At 45.2% G+C, this 27020-nt stretch overlaps 1 protein-coding gene across 11 annotated transcripts in view; it reads right to left on the reverse strand.

Moving 5' to 3' along the window:
• The window catches only part of LOC115094273 (zinc finger protein 282-like), a 115544-nt gene that overhangs the window by 68431 nt on the left and 20093 nt on the right, over window positions 1-27020 (reverse strand). For 10 of the 11 annotated variants that reach the window (XM_029607161.1, XM_029607164.1, XM_029607160.1 and 7 more), the window contains exons 6-8: window positions 24800-24919; window positions 12356-12469; window positions 4865-4978 (exon numbers count right to left, since the gene is read on the reverse strand). In XM_029607161.1, coding sequence (XP_029463021.1) covers window positions 4865-4978; window positions 12356-12469; window positions 24800-24919 — 348 coding nt within the window. The remainder of the gene's footprint in view (window positions 1-4864; window positions 4979-12355; window positions 12470-24799; window positions 24920-27020) is intronic. The other variant, XM_029607162.1, reaches the window with a different exon arrangement.

Genomic DNA, 27020 nt, shown 5'->3' on the forward strand with positions numbered 1-27020 from the left:
AAACACCAAAGGTGGAACGTACCTCGTGTTTTCCCGCCTCAAGACACAACAGGGCAATGGCAGAAAGGGCCTCCTGTTGTTGCTGGGGGAGGCCCCCCTTGAAATCCTGGACTCGTTTCCAGAGATTGCAGTTGTACTGGGTCATGTAAAGTTGATAAGCAGCGATGCGGGCCACTCGCATAGTGCCTTGGAAGATTTTTCTCTCCAGGGAATCCAGCTCCCTGTGCTAGCATCCTGGTGGAGCAGAGGCATGGGTGTGGGAGCACCGGGCCTTTTTCAAAGTGGACTCTACAACCACCGACTGGTGGAGGAGTTGTCACCTGTCAAACCCCACAGCCCCCTGCACCAAGTAGGTGGCATCGGCCTTCCTATTGACGGAGGAAATGGAAATGGGGTACTCCCACATGCAGAGAAGGAGGTCTTTGAAAATGTCAGGGATAGGGACCGCCACAATCTCCTTAGGAGCGTCAACGAACTGGAGAACCTCCAGCATTTTGTGTCGCACATCCTCCTCGGTGAGAAGCTGAAATGGGATGGCCTTGGCCATAGCCTTGACAAACCCCGCAAAGGACAAGTCCTCGGGGAGGGGGGGGGGGGGGGAAGACTGGCACCGTTCTTCCGGAGGGAAGGGTTCCAAGAGGGGATCATCTGAATACACAGAGAATGAGTTTGTGGAGTCATCACCCCAAGGGTCATAAGGCCCTTCCTTCTCATTGGGACCACCGTGTTGTGGGTGAGGTCCGTGAGGGGCATCAGCCCTAAGCTCTGAAGGCTTCAGAAGCATCGAGGGCACTGCGGGCATCGACTGTTTCCCTGGCATGGAGGGGAACAGAAGCCGCAGGAGGACAGAAGGACCCAGCAAGGGCTCGGGGAACTGTGGTCTGGGAAACCCAGTGCCGGCCGCATCTTCCTCCTCAGAGGACCCGAGAATCGGAATAGCTCTGGTGGAGGGCATCGGTGCTGCTGGGGAACAGATGGTCCCTTGGGAACCGGCTGCATCAGAAGGGCACCTAAAAGAACGCCCAGACGCTCCAGCAGGGGCGCTAACATTGAGGGCGAAGGCTCAGGCACTGGTATGGGGGCCAGTGGCACAGGCAGCTCAACATTCTGGAGGGATTTTAGCACCACAGACTGTATCCTGCGGTCCAACTCCTCTTAAAAGTCCAGAGTGGCCAGGACTGAGGGAGGAGGACGAGGCGTCACCGGGTCTCCGAGGTGGCACAGTATCCAGCACCAGTGTCGGTGGGGGAACACCTAGGATTGCTGGGGGCATCGGAGGATGGGGCCTCCGATGGCCGATGTCGCTTCGGTGGCGGCTCGGCAGCTGCCAATGCCGCTCCAGAACCGATGCAGTGTGTCGACGGCAATCGGTGGTGATGCTTACGGGACCTCCTTCAGTGCTTGGCCCGGTCCTTGCCCAGCCCAGAGGAAACAGAAGATCCCGATGTCCGGGAAGGAGATGAGACCATCGAGGCTTGATCACCGTCCCCTCGACCCTTGGAGGTACTAGCAAGGGGAATAGCCAAGGGAAGCATGTCCGAAGGCTCCTCACAATCTCTTGGCGTCGATTGAACCAACACAGGAGTAGAAGGAGAAGATTTTGGAGCCCCGAAAAGTTTCTCCATCTTATCAAGGCGCACCTAATGCCCTTTGGGGGTCATCTGATCACAAAGACAGCACCCACGGACATCTTTTGAGGCCTCCAGGCAGAGGATACAAACGTCATGCGAATCCATGATGGGCATGGTCCTTGGGCACTGGGGCGCTGACGAAAGCCGGCTGACGCCATAAAAATACCCAGCATGCAGTCGATGACCGGCAGTCACTGCGAGGCAAGAGTTGGGAATCGACCACAAGAAGGAAAAAAATAAGAAAAAACCTACCATGCCGAGGGGGCACTGACCGCAAAGGGGGACCTGATGAGGGAACACCGAAAACCGATCGATGAAAATAAGAAAAGGGAGAAGAGCTCCACAACCGCGAGGCAACTGCACCGCAGAAAAGAAGAGATTGAAGATGGACCTCTGCTAGTCAAAGCTTCAAGAAACTTTCACAAATGTTTTCCGTGCCGGGCTCCATCAGATGATGTTACCCACATGTGAGGATTACTGTCCTATTTGTCCTAGCAGAAATCAAGGCTCTGGAGTACTGCTTACTTCCAAAATCAAACATTGTATATTCAAAGCCTGACTGACAGAGGCTTCTGCGAAGGATATTTTCTTCTTATGGTGAGAGTGGCCAGAATAAGAGGGATAGCTTTAAAGGAAAACTGTTACTACAGGTCCTTGGAGGATGGCTTGTGGCACCTTTAAACCATCCCTGACTTCTGTTAACTCAGATTCTTTCTATGGTAGTTTTGCTCTACTTTCATTCTACAGCTCAGCACCATTTTCCTCAATGGCTTTCTGATTGATTTTTTGTACTAGAGGGATATTATTTCAATCATAGGGGGTTATTTACTATGCCATAACATTCTATTGCAGGAGGGGACAAATGCTGTCAAGGGTGTTCCCGTGATATTTGTCACCTCCCCGATAAAATCTCAGGTGGTTTCCTGACTATATTTCTTGCAAACCTTTCTTTGCAAGAAAGACATTCAATGGCAACCCCCTTTGCACTGGACTGCCAACATCTAAAAGGGCTACCATGGTCCCAAACACCATTTAATACCCCCACCCTGGGGTTCTGGCAAGACCCCCAACCACCCCACCCCTGGCTGCCTATAGTTGTAATTCAAATGTCAAAAAAAAAAATTATCGATGGTGACTGCCTGCCCACCTTTCCCAAACCCCTTCCCCTTTGCTCCAAAATGCACCCTCCTCACATATCTAAGTCCATCATCCCACAACCCCCATCCCCACCCTCTGGATCTCCTTTTGAAAAAAGTTGCCCTGCTGGCCCAGTGGCCCCACCCCACCCCCGGACTTTCCCCCCTTCTTTACTAGATATCCTTGGTAGTCTAGTGGTAGCCCTCACTCTAGCTTACCCTTGATCCCCCGCTTACTTGAATAAGAAGCATCAGTGGTTCCTTGAGGGACCATTCATCCTCTAGGCTCCAGGCCTGACAGTAGATATTTTACAAAATGGCCGCCACCCAGCCTTTGCGCCCCATCATGGCTGGGTGCGGCCATTTTGCAAAATGCCCATCTCAGGCCTGGAGCCTAGGAGGCAATCCAGGCCCCCACAGAACCACCAATGCCTCATTTTCAAGTAAAGAGGGGGGTCTGGGATGGTTTTATTAGGCTAAATATCATGCAATATGCAATTATCACGCAATAAACAGCATTTTTCATGAGTTAAATGCTGTTTTTTTGCACGTTAAATGCTTAGCAAATATACCCCACAGATTGCTATCAAAAACTAAAGCAAGCTTTTCAGCCTTTTCTGTGTCTGACAAATCACAGGAGATGTCACAAATCACAATGCTGGAGTAGGCATTTTCAGTATCAGACACAGCTTTTCTGTGTCTGACATTTGTGAAACACTGACAAATGCCTACTCCGGCATTGTGATACTTCCTGCGATGACATGCCATGGAAGAGCGAAGGCTTTTGAAAACAGATGGCCACTTTTCTGTTTACATTTCATTCCTTATTTTTTGTTAAAGCATCAAACTAGAATACACAAGAGCTCTGCAGTAAGGATTTTAGTTTTTAATGAGAGATCTTTTCTTTAATTTAAGAGGAAATTGTAGAAGTAATAAAAAAACAAAAACAAAAAAAACCTACAAGTTTTGAACAAAAACTGATAAGACTAGCAAATAAAAAAAAAAAAAGATAACATTCTGAGGAATTAAGAGTAGGGTTTTGTCCTAACATTTTTTATACTCTTTGTATATGCTGCATGTTCTCCATTGTGCAAATTATTGTCTCATATTATTAACCCTAATGTCGTCCTATGTTTTTAGGCTATGTGCACATTGTTTCCTGTTCTAAATGCTGATATTTTCTACTGCAAATAACACTGCAGTCCCTTGAACACATTGAGGTAGATTTTCAAACCGCACGATTTGGCCTACTTTTGCTGGCGCATCAGGCGCAAGCAAAAGTACGCTGGATTTTAGTAGATACGCGCGGAGCCGCGCATATCCGCTAAAATCCGGGATCGGCGCGCGCAAGGCTATGGAATCTGTATAGCCGGCGTGCGCCGAGCCGCGCAGCCTACCTCCATTCCCTCCGAGGCCGCTCCGAAATCGGAGCGGCCTCGGAGGGAACTTTCTTTTGCCCTCCCCTCACCTTCCCCTCCCTAACCCACCCGCCCGGCCCTGTCTAAACCCCATCCTTACCTTTGTCGGGGGATTTACGCCTCCCAGAGGGAGGCGTAAATCCCCGCGCGCCAGCGGGCCGCTAGCGCGCCGGGACGCGACCTGGGGGCGGGTCCGGAGGGCGCGGCCACGCCCCCGGACCACCCCGGGCCGTAGCCACGCCCCCGGGCCCGCTCCTGACATGCCCCAAAAACGCTGCGTGGTTCGGGCCCGCCCCCGACACGCCCCCCTCAGAAAACCCCGGGACTTACGCGAGTCCCGGGGCTCTGCGCGCGCCGGTAGGCCTATGTAAAATAGGCTCACCGGCGCGCAGGGCCCTGCTCGCCTAAATCCGCCCGGATTTGGGCGGATTTAGGCGAGCAGGGCTCTTAAAATCCGCCCCATTCTGTCTACAATAAATTGGAAGTCTTAGTCTGTATATTAATTTTTAAATAAATCTGAGCAAACATTTATTTTTCATTATGAAAAACACATTTATTGGCTCCCAGTCCGATAGAGGAGCTCACTGTAATAATCATTAATACTACTTCAAACACAGGCACCAAAGATACGAGTCACACTGTACACAACAATTCTCAGTTTTGATTATGGCTTACATACCTGAGTTGAGGCTATTAACGCTTTCCCTTCCCTCTGAATCAGGATGTTCAGGGTACTGTGAATCGTCCTCTTCCTTAATCCATAACGAAAGCTCAGGATTAAAAACCGGGTAGCCTGATAAGAGAAAATAAAGTGTACTATTAAGATCTCTACATACTAAAAAATAAATAAATAATGAAGATTGCCTCCCTCAAATTGCTCTTTATTTGCATTTCCCACAATGCCATTTTTCCTATTTCTTGCAAAGAGGTCTATGAATCAATAATGAAAAACTGAGTAGAACGATATTTTCTTTATTAGCTCCTTGAGACATGAATACAAATACCTAATAAATACATTCAGCACTGACAAAGCATGCAAATTGAACTAGTGTCTTCTTTTCCTAATGCTGCAATCTGGCTCACTACTTCCTCTAGCTCCTTCAAACTCGGTGCAGTACAATGAACGAAAAGCCATCGCTTAGCAAAGAATGGTATGCAATTGCAGGAGTGAGAAACAGTGATCCTGAGCTGTTGTGCACGAAAGCCTACCTGATGATCAGGGACTAATAGCATAATTTGGGGTAGATAGCATACTTTAATGTGTATAATCTGAAAAATAACCAAAACCAGCAATTATTTGCCTTTTTGCAGGCTGTTCACACTGAAACAAATACTGGCAAGGGTTCAAAGTTAAAACAATTTTCAGTTCTGGCCTGCAACTAATAACTGTGCCATTAGGCAATGATACTAGATGACACTTGCCAACAAATACAGTACAGTAAGAATCCATGTATTTACACAGCAAAGGAAACACAGGACTACAGGAGCAAGTGAGGGTGAACGACTATTGCATAGAATCTGAAGGCGATGCATTCTTAAAGCAAGTAGCTTAGTGATATTTACTTATTGAAACTGAATTGCAGTATAGAAAATTAGAAGTTGAAAAAAGGCTATCTATTGTCAACGTCATTAATTCTGAAGTTCCACTGAACTAAATGTAATTCCAAAACTACTCCATAAAATAAAGGCTATTACGGAAAACCAGTTACACAAAAAAGACTTCTAAAACTCAGATGTTTAAAACTTTTCAAAACAGAAGTATATATTTAGTCATGTAAACAATCTGAAATACATAAGACCAGAACTGCCCACCCTTATGCCACTAAACTCAATTTTTTAAACCACAATTGCAAGCTTTGCTGAGCAAGTTTGAGGTTCCAAACACTGACACATGGACTGTACTATCTGCCCCAAAATGCAGATTTGGCAGATATGACTGAGGAAACTCATGGGACTATAAACGTCATCTCACTATAACAAGAACAAGACTAGCAGTACCAGCAATATCTTTCTGTCAATTTCTCTATAGGATTAATAAGAGAGAATGCTTTTCCAATCAGAGGTTGTGCCTCATGAGAACTCCGTTATGTTTAGCATGGTGAAGACAAGCAACCTCAGAAGAAACCAACTCAACAGTAAGAGAAGAATCCTACTGACCACATGTACTAATTTATTAGGAAATAGGAATGGAACAGAAATCTCAAAATCTACATGTATAGAATAAAAAATACCACCATTTAAAAAAAAGGATTTCCAGTGTTTTCACTTCTTTACTTGACGATTGGCACAGCCTATAAATGCTGTAACATGACGTCGCAGCACAGTACAGTACAGCGCTGAACCAACCTTCACCTTTCTGGCATGGAAATAACCGATTAACAGAAGCTCCTAATAAAACTGAGTGCACACATCCATGTTCGGATGACTTTTCAGAGTTATACAGGCTTTGTTGTGTAGAAACCTTGCAGTATGGCACAAATTTCAACAGAGGAAAAGGGGACAGTCTAGAGGCGTTCCAGGCAGGGTTCATAGGCAAGTGTACAAGTTGCTATTTTGTAAACGGTACATGTGCATAAATTACACACCTTGTCCTAACGGTTTCACACCCGCTAACTGACTTGCACAGCTGAAATCAAACTTGCCTTTTGTCTGTAGTCTTTGGTTGGGAGATCTAGGTGAACCAGTGGAGGTAGCTGTGAACTGGTGATCCTGAATGTGCATGCAAATAAGCATTTTCAGACGTAGACTACACACACAGCCACACGCAGAGAGACGGAGGGGAGGAAGAGGTTACGCTTGGCTGGGTCTTGCGCGCGCTGAGCACATTTTAGAACAAGCCCAGCCATGTGCGTAACCCCCGTTACATGCAGAAGTGTTGGGCCTTGCAAAAGGGGCGGGCCGGGACAGCGCCATTAGCTGCTGTCCAGAGGAAGCGTGCACCGGCAGCCAGCTTGCAAGCAGAACTTCCTACTGCTCAAAGGAGAAGGTAAGTTCAAAAATAAAAAAAAAAACCCAACAGGTTAGTTAGGGTAGGTTTAGGGGTGATTACTGTCACCGCCGCGCTCGAGGAGGTGCACCCGCTGCCTCTAGGCCGCGCCCGAACTCGTCTCGCTTGGGGGCCAAGTCCACGCCGGGACCGAGGCTGCCTCTTTGCCGCGCCCGAGCCATTCTCACTCGGGGGCTAGGTCCCTGCTGCGAGTCGGCCACCGGACCGAGGCTCTTACCTCCGAGGGACCACGGAAATCACCTCGGGAAACTCAACTGGGGGAGGGACCGAATGGTATCACCGCAGGAGTGCGGGGCTCATCTTCAGGTAGGTTTCTTCTATGAATTTAGTCGTTAGAATTTGGAAAAACGCTCAGCGAGCGTGAGGTAGCTCCAAACTGCTTTGGAGACGGAAATTAATGAATTGCTGCACTTCCTGTGGGGGTATATGTACCCATGCTGACGTTAGATCCGTCTCCAACTGCTAGCACGAGCACACTATACCCACTTGTTTTGAGTCCATCTGCTACACGCTAGGAAATAACAATTTAGCTTGTTCTGTTTTCCTAATAGGAGGTGTTTAGTGTTTAGGGACCGGTTAAATATTTGTAGTGTTGCCTTTTCATAGATAAGGTTGTTACTGTTTGAATGTGTTCCATAATCCAGGTGTAATTTTGTGCGGATTAGTTTGTGTGCATTATTGCAGATCCTGGGACTATGTTAGGTGCTATATTTCTCTTTCCATTTCTCCAGATTTGCATTTCATTTTGTCTCCATATTTATAGTTTGTGGTTTTTCTGTACTTGGTGAAGGTCGATTCTGTGTGTGTGACTGAGGTGAGGTATTTTACTAGCATGTAGGCATTTGTATCAATCTTTCTCGGTTCCGAAGAAGCGGGAGGAAATGTCGCAGAGCTAGCCGGACCGCTCTGGTTTCCAGACGGTTGATTGACCACTTCGCCTCCACCGTGGACCACGTCCCCTGCGTGGCGCTTCGATCGCAGACTGCACCCCAGCCTGCTAGACTGGCATAGGTGGTCACCACCACCCAATTTGGCAGATCGAGGGACATGCCACGGGCCAGGTTCGGCGGATCCAACCACCAGCCCAGACTGTCCCTGGCATTCTGTGGGAGCGGGAGAATCATCTGATAGTCCTGCAATACTGGTTTCCAACGGGAGAAGAGCGCCCACTGTAAGGTCCTGAGGTGCGCGAAAGCCCAAGGTACAAGGTCGATGGTGGACCCCATCACTCCCAGGAGTTGCAGGTAGTCCCAGGAGGTGGGCTCTGGTAACGCAGAGAACCGTCGTGTGTGATCCCGCAAGGATTGAGCTCTGTCCTGGCGCAGAAAAACTTTGCCCAGTAGGGTGTCGAAAGTTGCCCCCAAAAAAAACCCAAGCATTGCGAGGGCATGAGGGAGCTCTTGGAGAAGTTCACTACCCATCCCAGGGAATGTAGAAACCGTACTACTCGAGTCACCGCTGAGCGTCCATGATCGAATGACTTCGCCCGGAGGAGCCAATCGTCCAGATAAGGATGAACCAGGATGCCCTCCTTCCGGAGAGCTGCCGCCACAACTACCATGATCTTGGTGAAGGTGTGCAGCGCCGGCGCCAATCCAAACGCGAGAGCCGTGAACTGAAAATGCTGGTCCAGAATTTTGAAACGAAGGAAACTGTGGTGGTCCGGGCGGATGGGAATGTGCAGGTAGGCCTCCGTTAAGTCCAGGGAGGCGAGGAACTCCCCCCGATGCACCGCCGCAATCACTGACCGGAGCATTTCCATGCGGAACCGAACGACTCGAAGGGATTTGTTGACTTCCTTGAGGACTAGGATAGGCCGGAAGGAACCGTCCTTCTTTGGTACGACGAAATAGATGGAATAGTGGCCCGAGCCCACCTCTCCGAAGGGCACGGGCGCAGTAGCGCCTATCTCCCGGAGTCTGTCCAGAGTCAGCTGCACCGCTCCTCTCTTGAGGTCCGAGCCACAGGGGGAAAAGATGAACCTTCCCTGCGGGGGGCGGACAAATTCCAATGCGTAGCCGTGTTTTATGGTATCCAGGACCCACTGGTCCGAGGTGATCCGTGCCCACTCCGCTTAGAAATACGTTAGTCGGTCCCCAATCCTGGGGACAGGGGAGTGGGCGAGACTGGCATCATTGTGAAGACTTGGTATAGGGGTTCCCGGTTCCGGGAGTAGTGCGTGCGGGCCGATGCCCGCGGAAGGCGCGCAACCAGGGCTGAGACCTGGGGGCGGATGGCCGGGAGCCCGTCTGTCTGTAGCCCCTGTAGCGCCGTTGCGCTCTGGCTCTGGTCCGAGAAGAAGAAAACGCTCTGGATGGTCGAAACCTATCCTCCGGCAGCCGATGAACAGCGTTCTCCCCCAGGGACTTGATGATCTGGTCCAAATCCTCCCCGAAGAGGAACTTGCCCCTGAAGGGAAGAGAGCCCAGACTGGACTTAGAGGACGTATCAGACGCCCAATTGCGTAGCCACAGTAGTCGTCGTGCTGCCACTACCGAAACCATGGATCTTGTGAGGACCCGAAAAAGGTCGTACGAGGCGTCCGCCCCATACGCCACTGCGGCTTCTAGCCGATCTGCCTGGGCAGCCTCATCGGACGGCAGGTTCTGAGATGTGAGGAGTTGTTGCACCCAAAGGAGACTAGCCCGCTGGCCAAGCGAACTGCACATCACCGCCCGCATACCCAGAGCGGAGACCTCGAAAACCCGCTTAAGGAAAACTTCCAACTTACGATCCTGTGTGTCCCGCAATGCCGCACCTCCCGTCACTGGGATAGTCGTCCTCTTCGTGACCGCCGACACTGCGGAGTCCACCTTTGGGACCTTGATGAGGTCCAGAAAATCTTCGGGGAGCGGGTACAGCTTTTCCATAGCCCGGCTGCTCTTCAGGGAGGCCTCCGGGGTGTCCCATTCCCTGGTGAGAAGTTGTAAAAACGAGTCATGAATGGGAAAAGCCCGAGCCCTCGGCCGGAGTGCCGCCAGGACAGGATCTCCCTTCCTTGAAGAAGTGATGACAGCGGGAGCTACTGGGGCAGGCGGGTCTGGTGGCGGATCCAAATCTAATTCTTGGATGATCTGCGGGATGAGGTCGTCCAGCTCTTCCCTCTGGAAGAGGCGTAGGGTACGCGGATCATCCCCCTCCTGTGTGCCGTCCCCTTGTCCCCCGTCCGGGAGGTCAAGTCCATGTCCCGCTGGGTCTGGCACCGCCCCCACTGCCGCGGGCGTGGATCGGACCCGGGTAGGAAGGCGGGAGGCCCCCACTCCCGGAGGGTCGGGGGGGGCCGGCGTCGAGGGCGACATCCGAGGGATCTTAGGAGGGGGGGGGGGTCCCACAGGTGCTTCCAGCCCCTGCAGATAAGCGGTATGCATGAGCAGGATAAACTCCGGAGAGAACCCCGGCCTGCTCGGGTGCGCTTCGGGGGCGGCGTGGTTCCTGCTCCCTGGCTCTGGGTGCTTGGTTCCTGCACCAAAATCGGGGGAACACCCCCGCTGGTAGAGTCCTCCAGGGATCCGTTCTCCCTCGTGGCCTCCAGGGATCCGTTCCCCCTCGTGGCCTGCGCCTCAGGGCGCTCAGAATGTAAAATGGCCGCCGTTCCCGCCAAAAATGGCGGAGTGGCCGGCCCGCACCGCCCGGGCAAAAAAAGAGAAATCAGTCAGGGACTGTGAGGTACCTTCCCCCCCGGGAAGGCATCGTGCACAGATGCCCTCCCGGGAAATCCGGGACCCCGGGTCTCCGCAGGCCGCACAGCGGGACGGCCGCGGCATCGGGATCGCTGCAGGAGAAAAGAAAAAGCCACGGGGGGGGCCACGCGCACAAAGGCGCCGCTGCGGGGGGGCCCGGTCGGCCCGCACTGCCCGCTGTCTGAAAATAGAGGAGGGTGCCGCGGGGGGGCCTTCCTGGCCACACGACCCGCCCCAGACATCTTTCCCTAAATGGCTCAGCAGCCCATGAGGAGCTGTAAAATGGCCGCGGGTGAGGGAGTAAAGAGCGAAGAGGCCGGCTCCACCGGCTTTCGCGGGCACCGGGGGCTGAGCTGTGAAGGAAAAAACTACAAAGGAAAAACAAACTTACCCCTGGCTGCAACGAGAAATAAACAGCAAGGCCGCAGAGAAGAGACAAGGAAGAGAAGCCACTCCCCAGAAGTTGAAAGAACTCTGCCTTACTTTTTTTTTTTTTTTTTTTTTTTAAACTTAATACAAACTTGATACAAACTTGATCCACAGAAAAAGACAACAACAAGCCATAATCAAGCAAGAAAGTGAAGAAAAAGGAGGGGAAGCCTGATTCCCCTACTCGCATCTGCTGGAGTCAGAAGATACTGAACTCCTGCAGAGGGGGTAGTAGTATATATGGATACCCCCCCTCAAAGCTTGTGCTGACTCCATCTGCTGGATTGGGGACATAACCCACTGTCTGGACTGATCCAGGTACGTACAGGGAATTATAGTTTGTGGTTTTTCTGTACTTGGTGAAGGTCGATTCTGTGTGTGTGACTGAGGTGAGGTATTTTACTAGCATGTAGGCATTTGTATCAATCTTATTTGTTGTGTTTTCTCAATAGGACATGCATTAGTGGTAAATTACTGTCTTTTCATAAGGAGGGGGTATTGTGCCTGCCAGTAAAGAGAGTTTGTTTTGCTTTTACTGAGATGTCATCAGAACCAGAATATCTTTTTTTTTGTATGGCGAGTTGTACGGGTAATGCCCTAGTTCTGCTCTGCACCCATCGTTGGGGGTTGAGGGGGTTCTTGAGGATGCAGAATGTATATTTACATTTATCCCCATGATGGTCACATGTTCAGTGTGTCACACATTTGAGAACCATCTATCAGGTGTGTCCCGGCCGAATAAATGTTGAGAACAACTGGGTTAGAGAATGTATGTGGGTTCCTACATTACAAACATGCACGCATACTTTCAGAGTATTTTATAAACTATACGGTTGCCGCCACACAATTTATTAGATATTACCATAAATTTCCACAGCCACTTATGTGCACAACTGATGTACCATGGATAGTTTTGAAAGCTGGACTGATACTAATCAGCCCTTTGCACAATGAAACAGCTATGAATGGCTGATCAGACTGCAGTGGTTATCGTTCTCAATAGGTCGTGTTCTTAGACAAGTTGTCAGTTCAAAAATTCTGCTTATACACATACTTGTACATGGACTGCTTGTATCTTCTCTTTTCTTTGAATCCTCATGAGCAATGGGATGTGGTTCCTCCTCTTGCTTAATGCTTAACGGAAAGACAAATGTGGTAGCTGGCTGTTCTGTAATGAATATCAAAGGAAAAACAAAACGTTACATATACTCTATTTTCAGAATATTCATATTAAATTATGAACTAGCATTAAACTTATTCATATTTTTGTTCTAATAATTTTGTATTAACCTTAGCTTGCAGAATTTTGCAGTACATCATGCAAATGAGCTCAAAGATGGCCAAAACATCAGAGTACAGATGACAGAACTAGAATACTCCATTTATTCAACAGAGAGAGATAAAGAAGATCCACTATGTACTATTTTGTTAAGAACGTAGCTACAAATAAACATGAGTTACTGAAGAAAGCTGTGATTTTGTGCCTTTACCCATTTTTATTGAAGTTATAAAAATACTTAATATACATTTTGGATATATTAACAGAAACGCATTTAAGAGGATATTATAACCATGTAGAACAACAATTTATTTACCAACCCAGCGAACATTTCCTATTTACACTCCAATATTATTTTATGTAAGTAATCTATTAACTGAATGAAAAAAAATATTTAAAGGTGGGAGGTGGGGTTTCATCCATAACCAGCCAACGGTTCTATCCTGGTTAACTGTGGCAATCAATTTATAATCATAAACGCCCAACCAATCACCAATATTCAAACAGTTAATCTTTATGATTGTTTTTATATCTTTTTATACATTTTTTTTGTTTTCTAAACGCCAACAAACAGTCCAAAAAATACTTGCGCTCTCCCACTTAAAGAATAATACCACAAAAATGCGTCCAGCTCGAAGATCCTCAAAGCTGACGTGGCTGTGTTTCAAATGATAAATCCTTCATCAGGGAAAACTTTATTTTCTGGCGGAGAAAAACTTCCATATAAATAATATTTCCACCATTTAAACAGGGTAGCAATCCAGCAGTGTTTGCAAAGTCTAACACTGTTCCCTACAAACAATATTTGTATCATGGCATCTATTTAAACATAGCCATGTGACCTGAAAGAAGCCAATCACAGAACTCCTGGAAGTACCACTGACGAATCAAAGTAATGATGTCCAATCCAATTCATCATTTAAATCTTTTGGGGATACGGAGTAAGTATAAATCCTAAACTGTTCGCAGTAGTTCAGTAAAGCAAAAGTCACCTCCGTGTGTAGATTCCAACACACAACCTAGGATGGTCCCCTTTATCTGATCAAAAAGAATGCTGAAAATTAATAAAATATTGTACAATTGGTGCATTCATAGTATGAACAATGTTCAATCAATCTTTTCTTGATTGGATGCAGAGTGCGACCTACATATACCTTTGGACAAGGATAGATGAACACATACACAACATGATACAATGAGCAATATATAAAAGACTTTCTCTGTATATAATAGCCAGTTACAGAGGCTGCCCAGTTTGCACCAACAACTGAACTGTGGCAAAAATCAGAATTACTACACTTTCAGTGTTCTCCTATGCCAACAGATGGACATTCTCCCAAAAAAGAATGTACAATTCAATCACAGATATTTGAACCTCAAGACAACGCAATCAAAGGAGGTTCCTGAAAAATCTTATGCAGAGTCAGAACATGGCAGTGCTTACATATAACAGCTGCAATAGCAGACGATAGAGTGGTGTGTTTCAAAACACACCCCAATCTTTCAGTATTTTTGCAAGATTTATACTGCAAAACCTCACCTGCTTGATCACATTTTTAGGGTAACCCCTAGCAGAAAACTTAGCTGACAATATTTCAGCTTGGCTCTCAAACTCAGATAATGAAGAAGAAATCCTAATATGAAAAAACTGACTAACAGGCAACCCAGATTTAAAGGATGTTGAGTGATAACTATGAAAAGCTAACAAATTATTTTTATCCGTAGGCTTTCGATACACAGTAGTTTGAAAACTACCTTCCCTCAAGGTGACCAATACTTCTAAAAATGCTATTGTTGATGTATTTCCCATGTGGCAGTAAATTGCAAATTGCTATCAAGGCTATTCAGTAGATGACCAAAGCATAAAAATATCATCGATATATTGATACCATTTTATTCGGGCCGATGCAATATTAGCATACGTTAAAGGGGCACTCATGATTGAGCGTCCGCTCCCTTAACAACCACCTCTGCTATTAATTGCATCAGTAGCATGAGATCTTCTTGGTGTTTGGGTACTTGCCAGGTTCTTGTGGCCTGGTTTGGCCTCTGTTGGAAACAGGATGCTGGGCTTGATGGACCCTTGGTCTGACCCAGCATGGAATTTCTTATGTTCTCTGGGGCATCCAATGCTACATGCAAATGGACTGCCACGGTAAAAGGGAGGCAGTAGGGGAAAGTGCACCTCCTCGGCAGCAGGCGCCTAGGAGAGGTGGCTATTACCCACTTAGGAAAATGGACGCTCAATTTTCCCAACCTGACTGCCAGTACACTTTAAAAAAAAAATTTTTTTTGGGGGGGGGGGGGACACTTCTAGCTTTTTTTCCCCTCCAACTTAATATCACCACAAAATTATTAAGTCAGAGGAAGTACAGAAAAGCAGTATTTTCTGCTTTTCTGTATGCTTTTTGGGCTTCAAGACTTAACGCCAGCTCCAGAGGGGTGATCGATAATAGCCTCATCAACATGCATTTGCATGTGATGAGCACTATTACCTACGCACGCAATAGGAAGCATCTTTTGGACGCGCTAACCCCCGTTTTGCATCGGAGGATATGGACGCATGTCCAAAACGCACGTCCAATCGTGTATAGAAGTATAGATGTTATGTTCTTCAAACATGACCCATATAGATTGGCAACAGATGGCACCATAGATGAACTCATAGGAATTCCATGCCTTTGATAGTAAAAATTGCCTCCAAAAACAAAATAGTTACTACACAGCACCATACATCAGAAAGCACAGAGAAATTCTGTAGGTATCCGCAAAGAACTGCACGCTGTAAGAAAACCTGTTCAGCCACTTCCCACGCAGCCTGCTAAGGGACATTGGTGTACAATGCTTGGATGTCCATAGTAACCAACAATAAAGGTTGTGACAGAACCTGAGCAGTTTGTAATGATCTAAAAAAATCTGCCATATCTTTAATATAAGAAGTCATTTTTACTACTGCTGGCTGCAAAAATTGATCAATGAAAACCACTACGTGTTCCAAAACAGATACCTTCAACGCAACAATAGGGCAAATCGGTGGAGATATTAAACTTGGGGGTAACTAGTACAGAGCAGCAGTTACTACCCTTAACAGAAGGCATAGGATTACTACTCTTAACCAAGAAGCCTTAATGCTGTTGATGCAACTGCAACATCACGCTCTGCTTTGAAGGAGGGGAGTTGGGGGTGAAAGGAAAGAGTACTGGCCCTCCCTATGAATTGCCTGGAGTAGCATGGCTCAGGTTGGCTTTTTCTTTTTTTTTTTTTTTTTCCTGGAGTAGCAACTATAGCACCACCAGACATAGCTTTAATCCTTTCTTCCTTCCCTTCCCACCCTGATGCAGTAACATCATTGGGCCTAGCTTTTCCCTCCCTGCCTCTTCTGGAATAGCAGTATGGCTGGGTCTGGCCTCTCTTCCTGCCTCTCACGTGCCACAAAGCACTGGATGGGGAACAGAGGGGACAATTGAAGAACTGCGTATGCTACCCTTCCTGTTCTGCACACACTTCTCTAAATAAGAAAGAAGTATGTAATGTGGAAATGGGAGGAGGAGCAGCTGTGGAGATTTGCATTTGCAGCTTCATCTCTGGTGCCCCAATCATGAGGTGGGAAAAGGAAATTAACGAGTAAGAGAGAAGAAGAGATGAAAAGAGAGATGAGGTGATAACATGCTGGTGGGGATGGGGGGGAATAGAGATAAATTAGCATAGGATTAGGAAGTAAAAGGTGGATTGCAGGTGTGTGGAACGAGTGAGAGATTGAGATGGGAGGGGTCGGGATGAACTGGAGTTCAGAGACAGAGAGGTCCATATACAGCTGGTGTTGCTGGATAAAGATAACTGGATAATTTTGTCCTCTTAATTTTGTCTGGATATTCAGCCTGAATCCATGCTGGCTGAATACCCAGTCTAAAGTTATCCAGACAAAGTTGTTTGGTGGTCACAGTATAAAGCCCCTTTAAAAATGCCCTCTCGCTCTCCCTTTTCCTCTATGCAAAGTGTAGGAAAAGTATGCGCATGTATGGAAAAGATGCAGGGGTGGGGCTAGGACAGAATGGGTATCTTCCCGTCAAAGTGCACGCAGGGAATTTATCTTTTAACTTTCTGTGCATACTTCTCAGTGGGGAGGATGCACCTGCAAACACTGTTCTGTTGAAGTGGTTACCAGGGCAGAGGCAAAAAAGAGAAGAAGCCATGCAGCAGTACAATGGCACTAAAGCCTAAAACTGAAAAAATGTTAAGAAAAAGACTGGGGCATGTCTGTGTGATAGCAATGACGAAGAATGAGAGGCCCATGAGACAGTGCATGCAGGAGAAGTCCCGCACATGCTCAAAGTCTTTACTGAGTTCTGAAACCTGGTCTATGTCCGTGCAGTTGGATGTCATCACCCACAGATTATGCCTAATTCATGCTTATCTGTCGACAAAGAAGATATTTTACTCCTAGCTGACACCTGTAAAACAGTTGCAGAACAATGATGCAAACACTCCTGTCCAGACCCAATAACTCTTCCCGTTTTCTGCCTCTTACCCATCAAGTTTTGGCATCCTCTTCCAACCAGCTGGTACCTCTGCCTCCCTGGCCCTCATTTCTCCTCTAGCTGGCCAGTCTCTCAACCTTCTTCTGATCCCTAACCCCCCTGCCCAGCTTTGCAGCGTGTGCTACTATGTGGTCTTTACAAATATTTGATGGCACATGGCATCTCCTCCCTGCCTGAGCTGCAACAGTAGGTCACTGACAGACACCACCACATACAGCCTAAGCATATATATGTACAGAAGATGGGCAGGCATCTTCCCACTCTGTCAGAGGGAATGTAGCCAGTTTGGTAGACTTGTCCAGTAACACAAGCACTGATGTACTGTTATCTTTGAACAAACTGATTATACCCAGTGGAAAAAATATAAGTTGATATTTCACTTTCTGAAAGTCACTTGACAAACGTTTGGTAGACCATGGAAAATAGTAACCAAGCTGAGGAGGAATGGTTCTAAGTAGTTTGGAACATACATGCCTTCAAAACTGTACTTTCTATTAAAGAAACAGGTATCTTGATTCCAATGCAGTATGGTGCTTTTTTTGTAAGTTAGTTGCAAGTAGCCTGTGGGAAAGTAGGAAGCCAAAAAACATTAACTCCTTACATATTTATTAAATATCAAATATTGGACTGAGTAATTCTATCTTATTAGGTCTCCCCTCATCTCACACCAAACCTCTTCAGATGGTCCAAAATGCGGCAGCCAGAATACTGACAAACACGAGGAGAAGAGACCATATATCTCCCATCCTTAAAGACCTACACTGGCTGCCAATACACTACAGAATTATTTATAAGTCTATTACCATTATCTACAAAGCCATCCATCACCATGCTCCACTCAACCTACAAATCCCGTTCAGAAAACATACCTCCTCCAGACCCATTAGAGAAGCCTACAGAGGATCACTACATGTACCCCATACCAAAACCTATAACATGAAGAGACCGGGCTTTCTCTATTGCAGGACCATCGCTATGGAATTCCATTCCTCCTGATCTTCGACAGGAACCTTTCCTTCTAACATTCAGAAAAAGGCTTAAGAAGTGGTTGTTTAAACAAGCCTTCCAGACCCTAACTGAATCTCAATTCAACAACAACCATAGTCAGACACTCTTAGAACATTGTAAATAATTGCTCTTTCTGTTAAATTTTCTGTTAAATTCCTCTAGCCTTTTCCTTCTTCACCCAGTTTGAACATCCTTGTTTCATTGTAACTTCAGTGTTTCTCTTCACCTGTTACAGTTTTAATTTCATATTACACCCCCTGTTAACTGTAAACCAGCATGATGTGATTTTTTATCTTGAATGCCGGTATAGAAAAACTCTAAATAAACAAACAAATAAATAAATAAATAAATTATTAGGGTTCCTCTATAAAAAGAGACTTGAACAGAGACCAGGGAGTATCATAATCATGAGAAATATGGTGAAAGGGTGCTACTGGGAGGGAATGCAATTGTCTGATGAGTGAGTCACCTGTCTTTTCGTGTTCTCATGTCTATCTTTTTAAAGTAGATGCACAATCAAAACCTTTTCTTTATTTACAAAAAGGAATATGTAAAAATAACATCATTCTGCACTTATTTACATTCTCTTACTTATTAAGTGCAAGTGTATCATCTGAATGATTGCAAAGACTTAATAGCAGACAGCAGGAAACTCTCCCTCCATGCCTACTGGAGAATTCCAAAAATAAAGAAAACCAAAAAGGATTTGGGAAATAAACAGGCAATAGTTTTACTAAATTATTGCTTAGCAAGCCTGCCAGTTATTCAGACATACTTGGAGGCAATTTTGAAGCTGGTCAGGAAGCTTGCAGGTCAGTTTCCACATAGCCGAAAGCTAATTTTCAAAGAGAATGCTGTATGGAGTTTCCCTTTGAAAATCTGGGGCCAGCAGAAATTGTGGGTTCTAAAGCACACAAGGTAAATGAAGCACGTCTTGAGAATTTCAATATGAAATCCTGCACCATAGCCACCTCTTTACCCTGCACTTAGTAGTATGAAAACTGTGAAACACTGTGCATACGTTTGGTCACAGAGGGGAACAATTTTCAGCCTGGGCAATTTACTTGGGTTAACTGCTCAGTTGCCCAGGCAAATCCTTTTGAAAACTGTCCTATGTGTACAAACAGGTGCACACTGGAAATGTGGTCTTATCCTACCATAATTCCCCTATTCTTGTTGTTCTTCTTGCAGGTTGCATCACAAGATCTTTTATTGCAAGCTTGAGACCAACAAAAATCCAATTCTCCTGAAGATTTTGCTGGTTAAACCACAACCAATATCTCCTGCTCCCACTATTTCATCAGTCATTTAATAATCTCATACACTGGAAAAAACACCAACATTAGCTATTAGCAAAGCAGTTTTTCATAACTCCTTAAAATACCCAAAATATTTTGTCAAAAACCTAAGCAGGCTGGTCTAAAATGGTCATATTCCCCCAACTGTGAACTATACAGGCATATCAGAAAAGTGTGGTTTGGTCTGAGATTCTTGTAGTCCAAAGGCTGCAAATAAAGATCTCCATCTCTCAATTCTATAATGTTGCATAAATATTTGCAAAAACTCCAAAGTACTACTTTACGTATTTGTTCTATTGATGCTTCTGCTTTGTCTGCAAGGGACCTAGGCACAAGATCTTGTAGAATGTGTTTTTATAAATTCTGACACTTCCTTGTGGAGCAAGAGATGGACAGCTTTGACACTTGCAATTCTTTCTTACAGGCTGCATATAAAACACAAATAATTGTGCAGTCTTGCAAAACTCTTTACTTCTAGCCAAACAAAACTGTCCGACAGAACCTCAAACGGCTAAAACTGCAGCAACCAGGACCTTAACAGTAAATATAGGGCATATATTTAAGCCTTTTAGCAGAAATTCTAAAACTATTTGAATTGTAGGATTTATGTCTCTCTTTGTTCCGCGATAGCAAAGATCTTAAATTTCACCCCTTCTTTATAGCAATTTTTGAGATACAGAAGAATTTGTACTTCGGTCGCTGACGATATGGTTAAAGCGCAGGACCTTATCCAGAAGTTTTTTCCCGCGGTTATCCCAAAAAATGTATTATCAGAGCATATAAAAGAGGGTTATATGCAAAGAGAGATAATTTGCTAATACCAGTGGATAGATCACAGGTGGATAGATTGGTGTGTTGTATTCCTCATTCTTCCAGGATTGGGGGGATTAAAACAATTATGAAACATTGGCCAGTTCTGGGATCATTACCAGGGTTCCAGGAGAATCCAATTTTTGCTATAAAGAAATTTAAGATCTTTGCTATCGCAGAACAAGAGGAGGAAGTTCGGTGAAGGTGATAGGGGACATTGTAAATGTTCCAGATGCTCCGTATGTGAGAATGTTTTGGTTATAGATATATTTCACTACCCCCAATTAAAATATCCTTTCCAGATTTATGGTCGGTATACATGTCGTTCAGAGGGTTGTTTATACAATTGTATGTCCATATAACTTAGTGTACGTTGGACATACTAAACGGGAGATGCGTTATTTATTTACTTATTTAAAGGCTTTTATATACAGATAGCCGTTTGCACATCGTATCGGTTTACAAAGAACATTGCGCTTTTAGGGGTAGATTTTCAAATAGCGCGAATTGGCCTACTTTTGCTGGCGCATCAGGCGCAAGCAAAAGTAAGCTGGATTTTAGCAGATACGCGCGGAGCCGCGCGTATCTGCTAAAAACCTGGATCGGCGCGCGCAAGGCTATTGATTTTGTATAGCCGGCGCGCGCCGAGCCGCGCAGCCTACCCCCGTTCCCTCCGGGGCCGCTCCGAAATCGGAGCGGCCTCGGAGGGAACTTCCTTTTGCCCTCCCCTCACCTTCCCCTCCCTAACCCACCCGCCCGGCCCTGTCTAAGCCCCCCCCTTACCTTTGTCGGGGGATTTACGCCTCCCAGAGGGAGGCGTAAATCCCCGCGTGCCAGCGGGCCTCTTGCACGCCGGGACGCGACCTGGGGGCGGGTATGGAGGGCGCGGCCACGCCCCCGGACTGCCCCGGGCCGTAGCCATGCCCCCGGACCCGCCCCGAAAATGCCACGCGGTTCGGGCCCGCCCCCCCGACACGCCCCCTCCGAAAACCCCCGGGACTTACGCGAGTCCCGGGGCTCTGCGCACGCTGGTAGGCCTATGTAAAATAGGCTTACCAGCGCGCAGGGCCCTGCTCGCCTAAATCCGCCCGGATTTGGGCGGATTTAGGCGAGCAGGGCTCTTAAAATCCACCCCATAATATGAAGCATAACAGTTACATGGAACAAATTGGTAATATATAGGGATAACATAAATAAGACGTATTTAAATCAATCAGATTATAAACTATTTACAACATATCGGTTTACAAAGAACATTGAGCTTATAATATGAAGCATAACAGTTACATGGAACAAGTTGGTAACATATAGGGATAGCAAAAATGAGAGGTATTTAAATCAGTTTGTAAACTAAGTACAAGTTTATAGACGTCATGTTGGGGGGCCAGAATTATAATCTAATTAAAAACGAATTACATGAATGTAGGGTGGTGAAAGTATAAGATTAACATGTATGGCACATTTAAAACTAATCGGAGAAAGTTCTTTTTTACTCAACGCACAATTAAACTCTGGAATTTGTTGCCAGAGGATGTGGTTAGTGCAGTTAGTATAGCTGTGTTTAAAAAAGGATTGGATAAGTTCTTGGAGGAGAAGTCCATTACCTGCTATTAAGTTGACAGCTACTGCTATTACTAGCAACGGTAACATGAAATAGACTTAGTTTTTGGGTACTTGACAGGTTCTTATGGCCTGGATTGGCCACTGTTGGAAACAGGATGCTAGGCTTGATGGACCCTTGGTCTGACCCAGTATGGCATGTTCTTATGTAAGAAAAATACAATATACCGGAAGATCAATGGGAGGAGGTGGTAGAGAAATTTGACGTGGTTTCGCATGGGGGAATAAGGAGAGTGGCATTAGTCGAAGGATTGTTTGAAGAGCCATGTTTTTAATTTTTTTTTTTATTTCTGTGTGCATGGCTCTATGCGGGGCATTGTGTTCCACATTGAAGGACCTGCTATGGAGAATGCTCGGTCCCTTGTGGAGGAGAGGTGTGTGAGTTTGGGAGAAGGTATATATAAGGTTCCTTGTTAAGCTGATCTGGTGGGTCTGTTAGAATTATGAAAGCGAAGAAAGTCGTGTAGCCATTGTATGTTTTCATTGAACAGAGTCTTATGTATGAGGGATAGGCTTTTGTATTGAATTCTCGAGGCAATTGGGAGCCAGTGGAGGTCTCTTAGGATGGGGGTAATGTGGTCTTTCTTGCGCGTATTAGTGAGAATTCTAGCTGTGGCATTCTGTAGCAGTTGTAGGGGTTTGATGGAGGAGGTAGGGAGCCCAAGGAGGAGGGAGTTACAATAGTCAATTTTGGAGAAAATGATGGTTTGAAGAACAGTTCGAAAATCGGAGCTATGCAGGAGAGGTCTCATTTTCTTTAATACATATAGTTTGAAATAGCATTCTTTTAAGATATATTTAATTAATGGTTTTAACTTCAATTGATTGTCAATAGTAACGCCTAGGTTACGTGCGTGTAGGGAGATGGGTTTGAGGGGGGTTAGGAGTTGGAGTAAGTGTAGTTGTTAGGGGATATGACGAGGAGTTCTGTTTTGGCAGGGTTAAGCACAAGGTTCATGTCTGTGAGGAGATGGTTGATGGTGGTGAGGCAATTGTCCCATGTCTTTAGGGCCTCAGGTAAAGAGTCAGTAAAGGGGATGAGTATTTGGACATCGTCCACGTGTATGTAGTGGGTGATGCCTAGGTTAGTTAGTAGTTTGCAGAGAGGTAACATGTAAATGTTGAAAAGGGTAGAGGATAGAGAGGAGCCTTGGGGAACACCACAGGTAATGTTAATACGATCAGATTCGTTGTTATCCAGCTTGACCTTGAAGTGTCTGTTTTCAAGGTAGGATTTAAGCCAGAGAAGTGCTGTTCCTGTTATGCCAATGTCAGAGAGTAATTTTAAAAGAGTTTTGTGGCTAATGGTGGCGAATGCAGATATGTCGAGCATTGCCAGGAGATAAGAGTGACCTTTACCCATTCCTTTAAGTATGTTGTCGGTAAGTGATATTAGGAGTGTTTCCGTACTGAGGTATTTACGGAAGCCAAATTGAGATGGGGAAAGGATCTTGTGGTCGTCAAGGTATTCAGAGAGATGGATGTTGACTATTTTTTCTGTTATTTTGGCAAGAAAAGGCAGGTGTGAGATGGGTCTAAAATTGGAGAGATCAGTGGGATCAAGGTTGGGTTTTTTTTGAGTATAGGTTTGACAACTGCCTGTTTTAAGGTGGAGGGGACGTTACCTTGTGCAAGGGAACAACTGATTATTTCAGAGATGGGTTTTGCTATTATGTTGGGTATAGATAGTAGGAGTTTGGTTGGGATGGTGTCAGAAGGATGAGAGGAGGGTTTGGCTTTCTTTAGAATTATTGAACACAAAAGCAATTTGAGAAATAGGAGGGAGGAGGCTCCTTTAGTGTCCCATTGGATGATATGTGACCATTGGATTGAGGACATAAAATTATTTGTGGTTCAGCAGGTTGATAATTTTTGGAGTGATGATAGTCATTTTTTATGGTAGAAAGAACAAAGATGTATTTATTGGTGAAATACAATGTATCTGTATGGGTTGAACATAAGAATATGCCATACTGGTTCAGACCAAGGGTCTGTCAAGCCCAGCATCCTGTTTCCAACAGTGGCCAATCCAGGCCATAAGATCCTGGCAAGTACCCAAAAACTAAGTCTATCCCATGCTACTGATGTTAGTAATAGCAGTGGCTATTTTCTAAGTCAACTTGATTAATAGCAAGTAATGGACTTCTCCTCCAAGAACTTATCCAAACCTTTTTTAAACCCAGCTACACTAACTGCACTAACCACATCCCCTGGCAACAAATTCCAGAGTTTAATTGTACGTTGAGTGAAAAAGAACTTTCTCCGATTCGTTTTAAATGTACTACATGCTAACTTCATGGAGTGCCCCCTAGTCCTTCTATTATCCGAAAGAATAAATAACCGATTCACATCTACCCATTCTAGACCTCTCATGATTTTAAAAACCTCTATCATATCCCACCTCAGCATTCTCTTCTCCAAGCTGAACAATCCTAACCTCTTTAGTCTTTCCTCAGTGGGGAGCTGTTTCATCCCCTTTATCATTTTGGTCGTCTTTTTCTGTACCTTCTCCATTGCAACTATATCTTTTTTGAGATGTGGCGACCAGAACTGTAACACGTAGTCAAGGTGCGGTCTCACCATGGAGCGATACAGAGGCATTATGACATTTTCCGTTTTATTCACCATTCCTTTTCTAATAATTCCCAACATTCTGTTTGCTTTTTAATTTAAAAGAATTTTGCTGTGAAATTTATGAGAATTACATACGCGGTTCAGTTTTTTTGAATTTATATTGAAGTTGGGAACCTTCGTAGATGATCAATTGAGATATATAATTTACTCTAAGCCTCAGATATGACTTGAAACAGGGACTCTCTCTAAATAACAGGAAGGTGTACGCAGGGTTACTAGAGATCAAACAGCTACAGCAGCCAAAAGAAGGCAGTGTCTAAGTTTGCAACAAATCTGTAACTAGCAAAATGAGGGAAAGGGATTTTACTCACCACCAATAATCTTGGGACTGTCTATACTTCCTGTTTCCTTCATGTCATGATTATTCCTATTTGTTTTCTCCTCATGCTTATGCTCCGAAGAATATTCAGCACTGTCATCTATACAGTCTGCTTTGAAAAAAAAAGATGACACGTATTACAACATTCCCAAGCAAATTCTGAGCCTTGCATTTTATCTTTCATAACAGTGGACAGAGAGGAAACAAAACTTCCCCTTTTAAAATTAGTTAAATCCCTCAAAGTTCCAGGCAGTCAGCGTAGCAGTGAAAAATGCAAGATAAGTGTCAAAAAAAAATGCAGTTGTGAGTTTTAAGATCTCCAGCAGAGGTAAAAGGCGGCCAGTGTTGTTCAATATTTTATTTTTAGAAGATATATTACAATGGACTTTGTAGCCCGATTTCCTAAAGCATGATCACTGCCCTGATTTCTGCTCTGTTATTTATTTATTTAACGTTTTTTTATATACCGACAACCGTTTGCACATCGTATCGGTGTACATTTAACTCAAAAAAAGTAGGCAGAGCCTTTACATGGAACATTAACTATAAAATTAGAATTAAAAAGGTATTACAAGAAACAAATGGTAAGCAGAGCATTTCCTAGAACAGTAACTATAAAATTAGAGATAATGGTATTACAATAGATACAGAAAACACAGGTTTTATAATAGATATGAACTATATTTACAAAATATTTACAGGAGAATCAAACAGTCTTATGGAACAAAAGGTTTTAATACATCATGTGGATGGAGTAGCATGAGGGTAGGCTTGTTGAAAGAGCAGAGTTTTTAGTTTCTTTTTGAGTTTTGGTGTGGACTACATTATGAACTACATTTTTGATTGAGGTGTAAACAAACATGTGGATAAAAGGTGTGCAGCTGATGTAGGGGGATCTGAATTTCCAGAAAGCATTTGACAAAGTTCCCCATGAGAGACTTCTTCAGAAATTAAAAAGTCATGGGACGGGGGACGGGCAGTGTCCTGACGTAAAGCGGGAACTGGGGAAAAGAGAGTAGGGCTTTGGGGAGAAGTCTTGAAAGAGTTCTGAGAGCCCTGTTATAAGACCTGACATCGGCAAAGCACCGCCTACCCGTTCTCAGCTGTGCCCCTCCCCCCTTCCGCGTCACTAAGGAGTGAGGTTATCAATGTGAGCCAGCGGACTCTGTGTAATTCCGAGTGCTGGGGTGCGCAGCAGAATGGGGAGGAAAAGGAAACCTAAGGTGTTTGCTTCGTTTCTAGTCTAGTGGTTAGAGCAGCGGGCTATGAGCCAGGGAAACCAGGGTTCAAGTTCCTCTGTTGCTCCTTGTGACCTTGGGCAAGTCACTCTACCCTCCATTGCCTCAGGTACAAAATTAGATTGTGAGCCCTCTGGGGTCAGGGAACTACCTACAGTACCCGAATGTAATCCACTTTGACGTGCCAAAAAGTGAAATCTAAAATAAATACATGAAATAGACTCTGGAGTGTTCCAAGGGCCCATGGATCTTCATTTACAGTGACCGCCCGAATTGCTTATGAGTGACTGTGAGGGTGACCCTTCTTTTGTGAGGGGGGGTGTCCTTAAGTCCTGGCACTAGTCACCCACCACCATAACCGACAGGAGTGTTCTCTATTGCAGACAGCTTGCATGTGGAATTAAATCTGGCTGGAGACCAAACCACTTCGGAAGTAGAAGCTGGCAAGCCAAGTGTGGAGTTTCATCCCCCCAAAGCTGTCGTGCTGGTTGGTGTCATGACTCCCGCCATACCTGCTGGACCTCTTTTGCCATAGACTCTCTCTTCCATTCTAGATGAAGGTCAAGAGAGTCTTGAGCCCACAAATGTTTATCCTCACAGGTCTTTGGGAGGATGCTAGCTAAGACAGAGAAAAATCTGACACACTTTTTTGAGGCACATGCAAATCGTTTGAAACAACTTGAAGAATCTGTGGCCGCTTTTAATTCTCATGCTGTGTCAATACAAAATGCTCTATCCGTTCATATAAAGAACAGTTTAATAACTCACTTTGTATTTTTTTGAGTTACTAGAAAATCGGATAAGAATTTGAGCTTTTTTTTAATTTTCCCTTTACAAGACTAACGTCTCCAAATGAAATATTTAAGAAATAGTTGGGTAAAGTTCTAGCTACTGAAGATGAGAAAATGCCTGCTGTTTCAAAAATGGATTATTTACCAAGATAAAGGTGCTTGGTAAATGAAAGGCATAGGGCAA

This window comes from Rhinatrema bivittatum, chromosome 6, assembly GCF_901001135.1.
Source record: "Rhinatrema bivittatum chromosome 6, aRhiBiv1.1, whole genome shotgun sequence".
NCBI classification, from domain to species: domain Eukaryota; kingdom Metazoa; phylum Chordata; class Amphibia; order Gymnophiona; family Rhinatrematidae; genus Rhinatrema; species Rhinatrema bivittatum.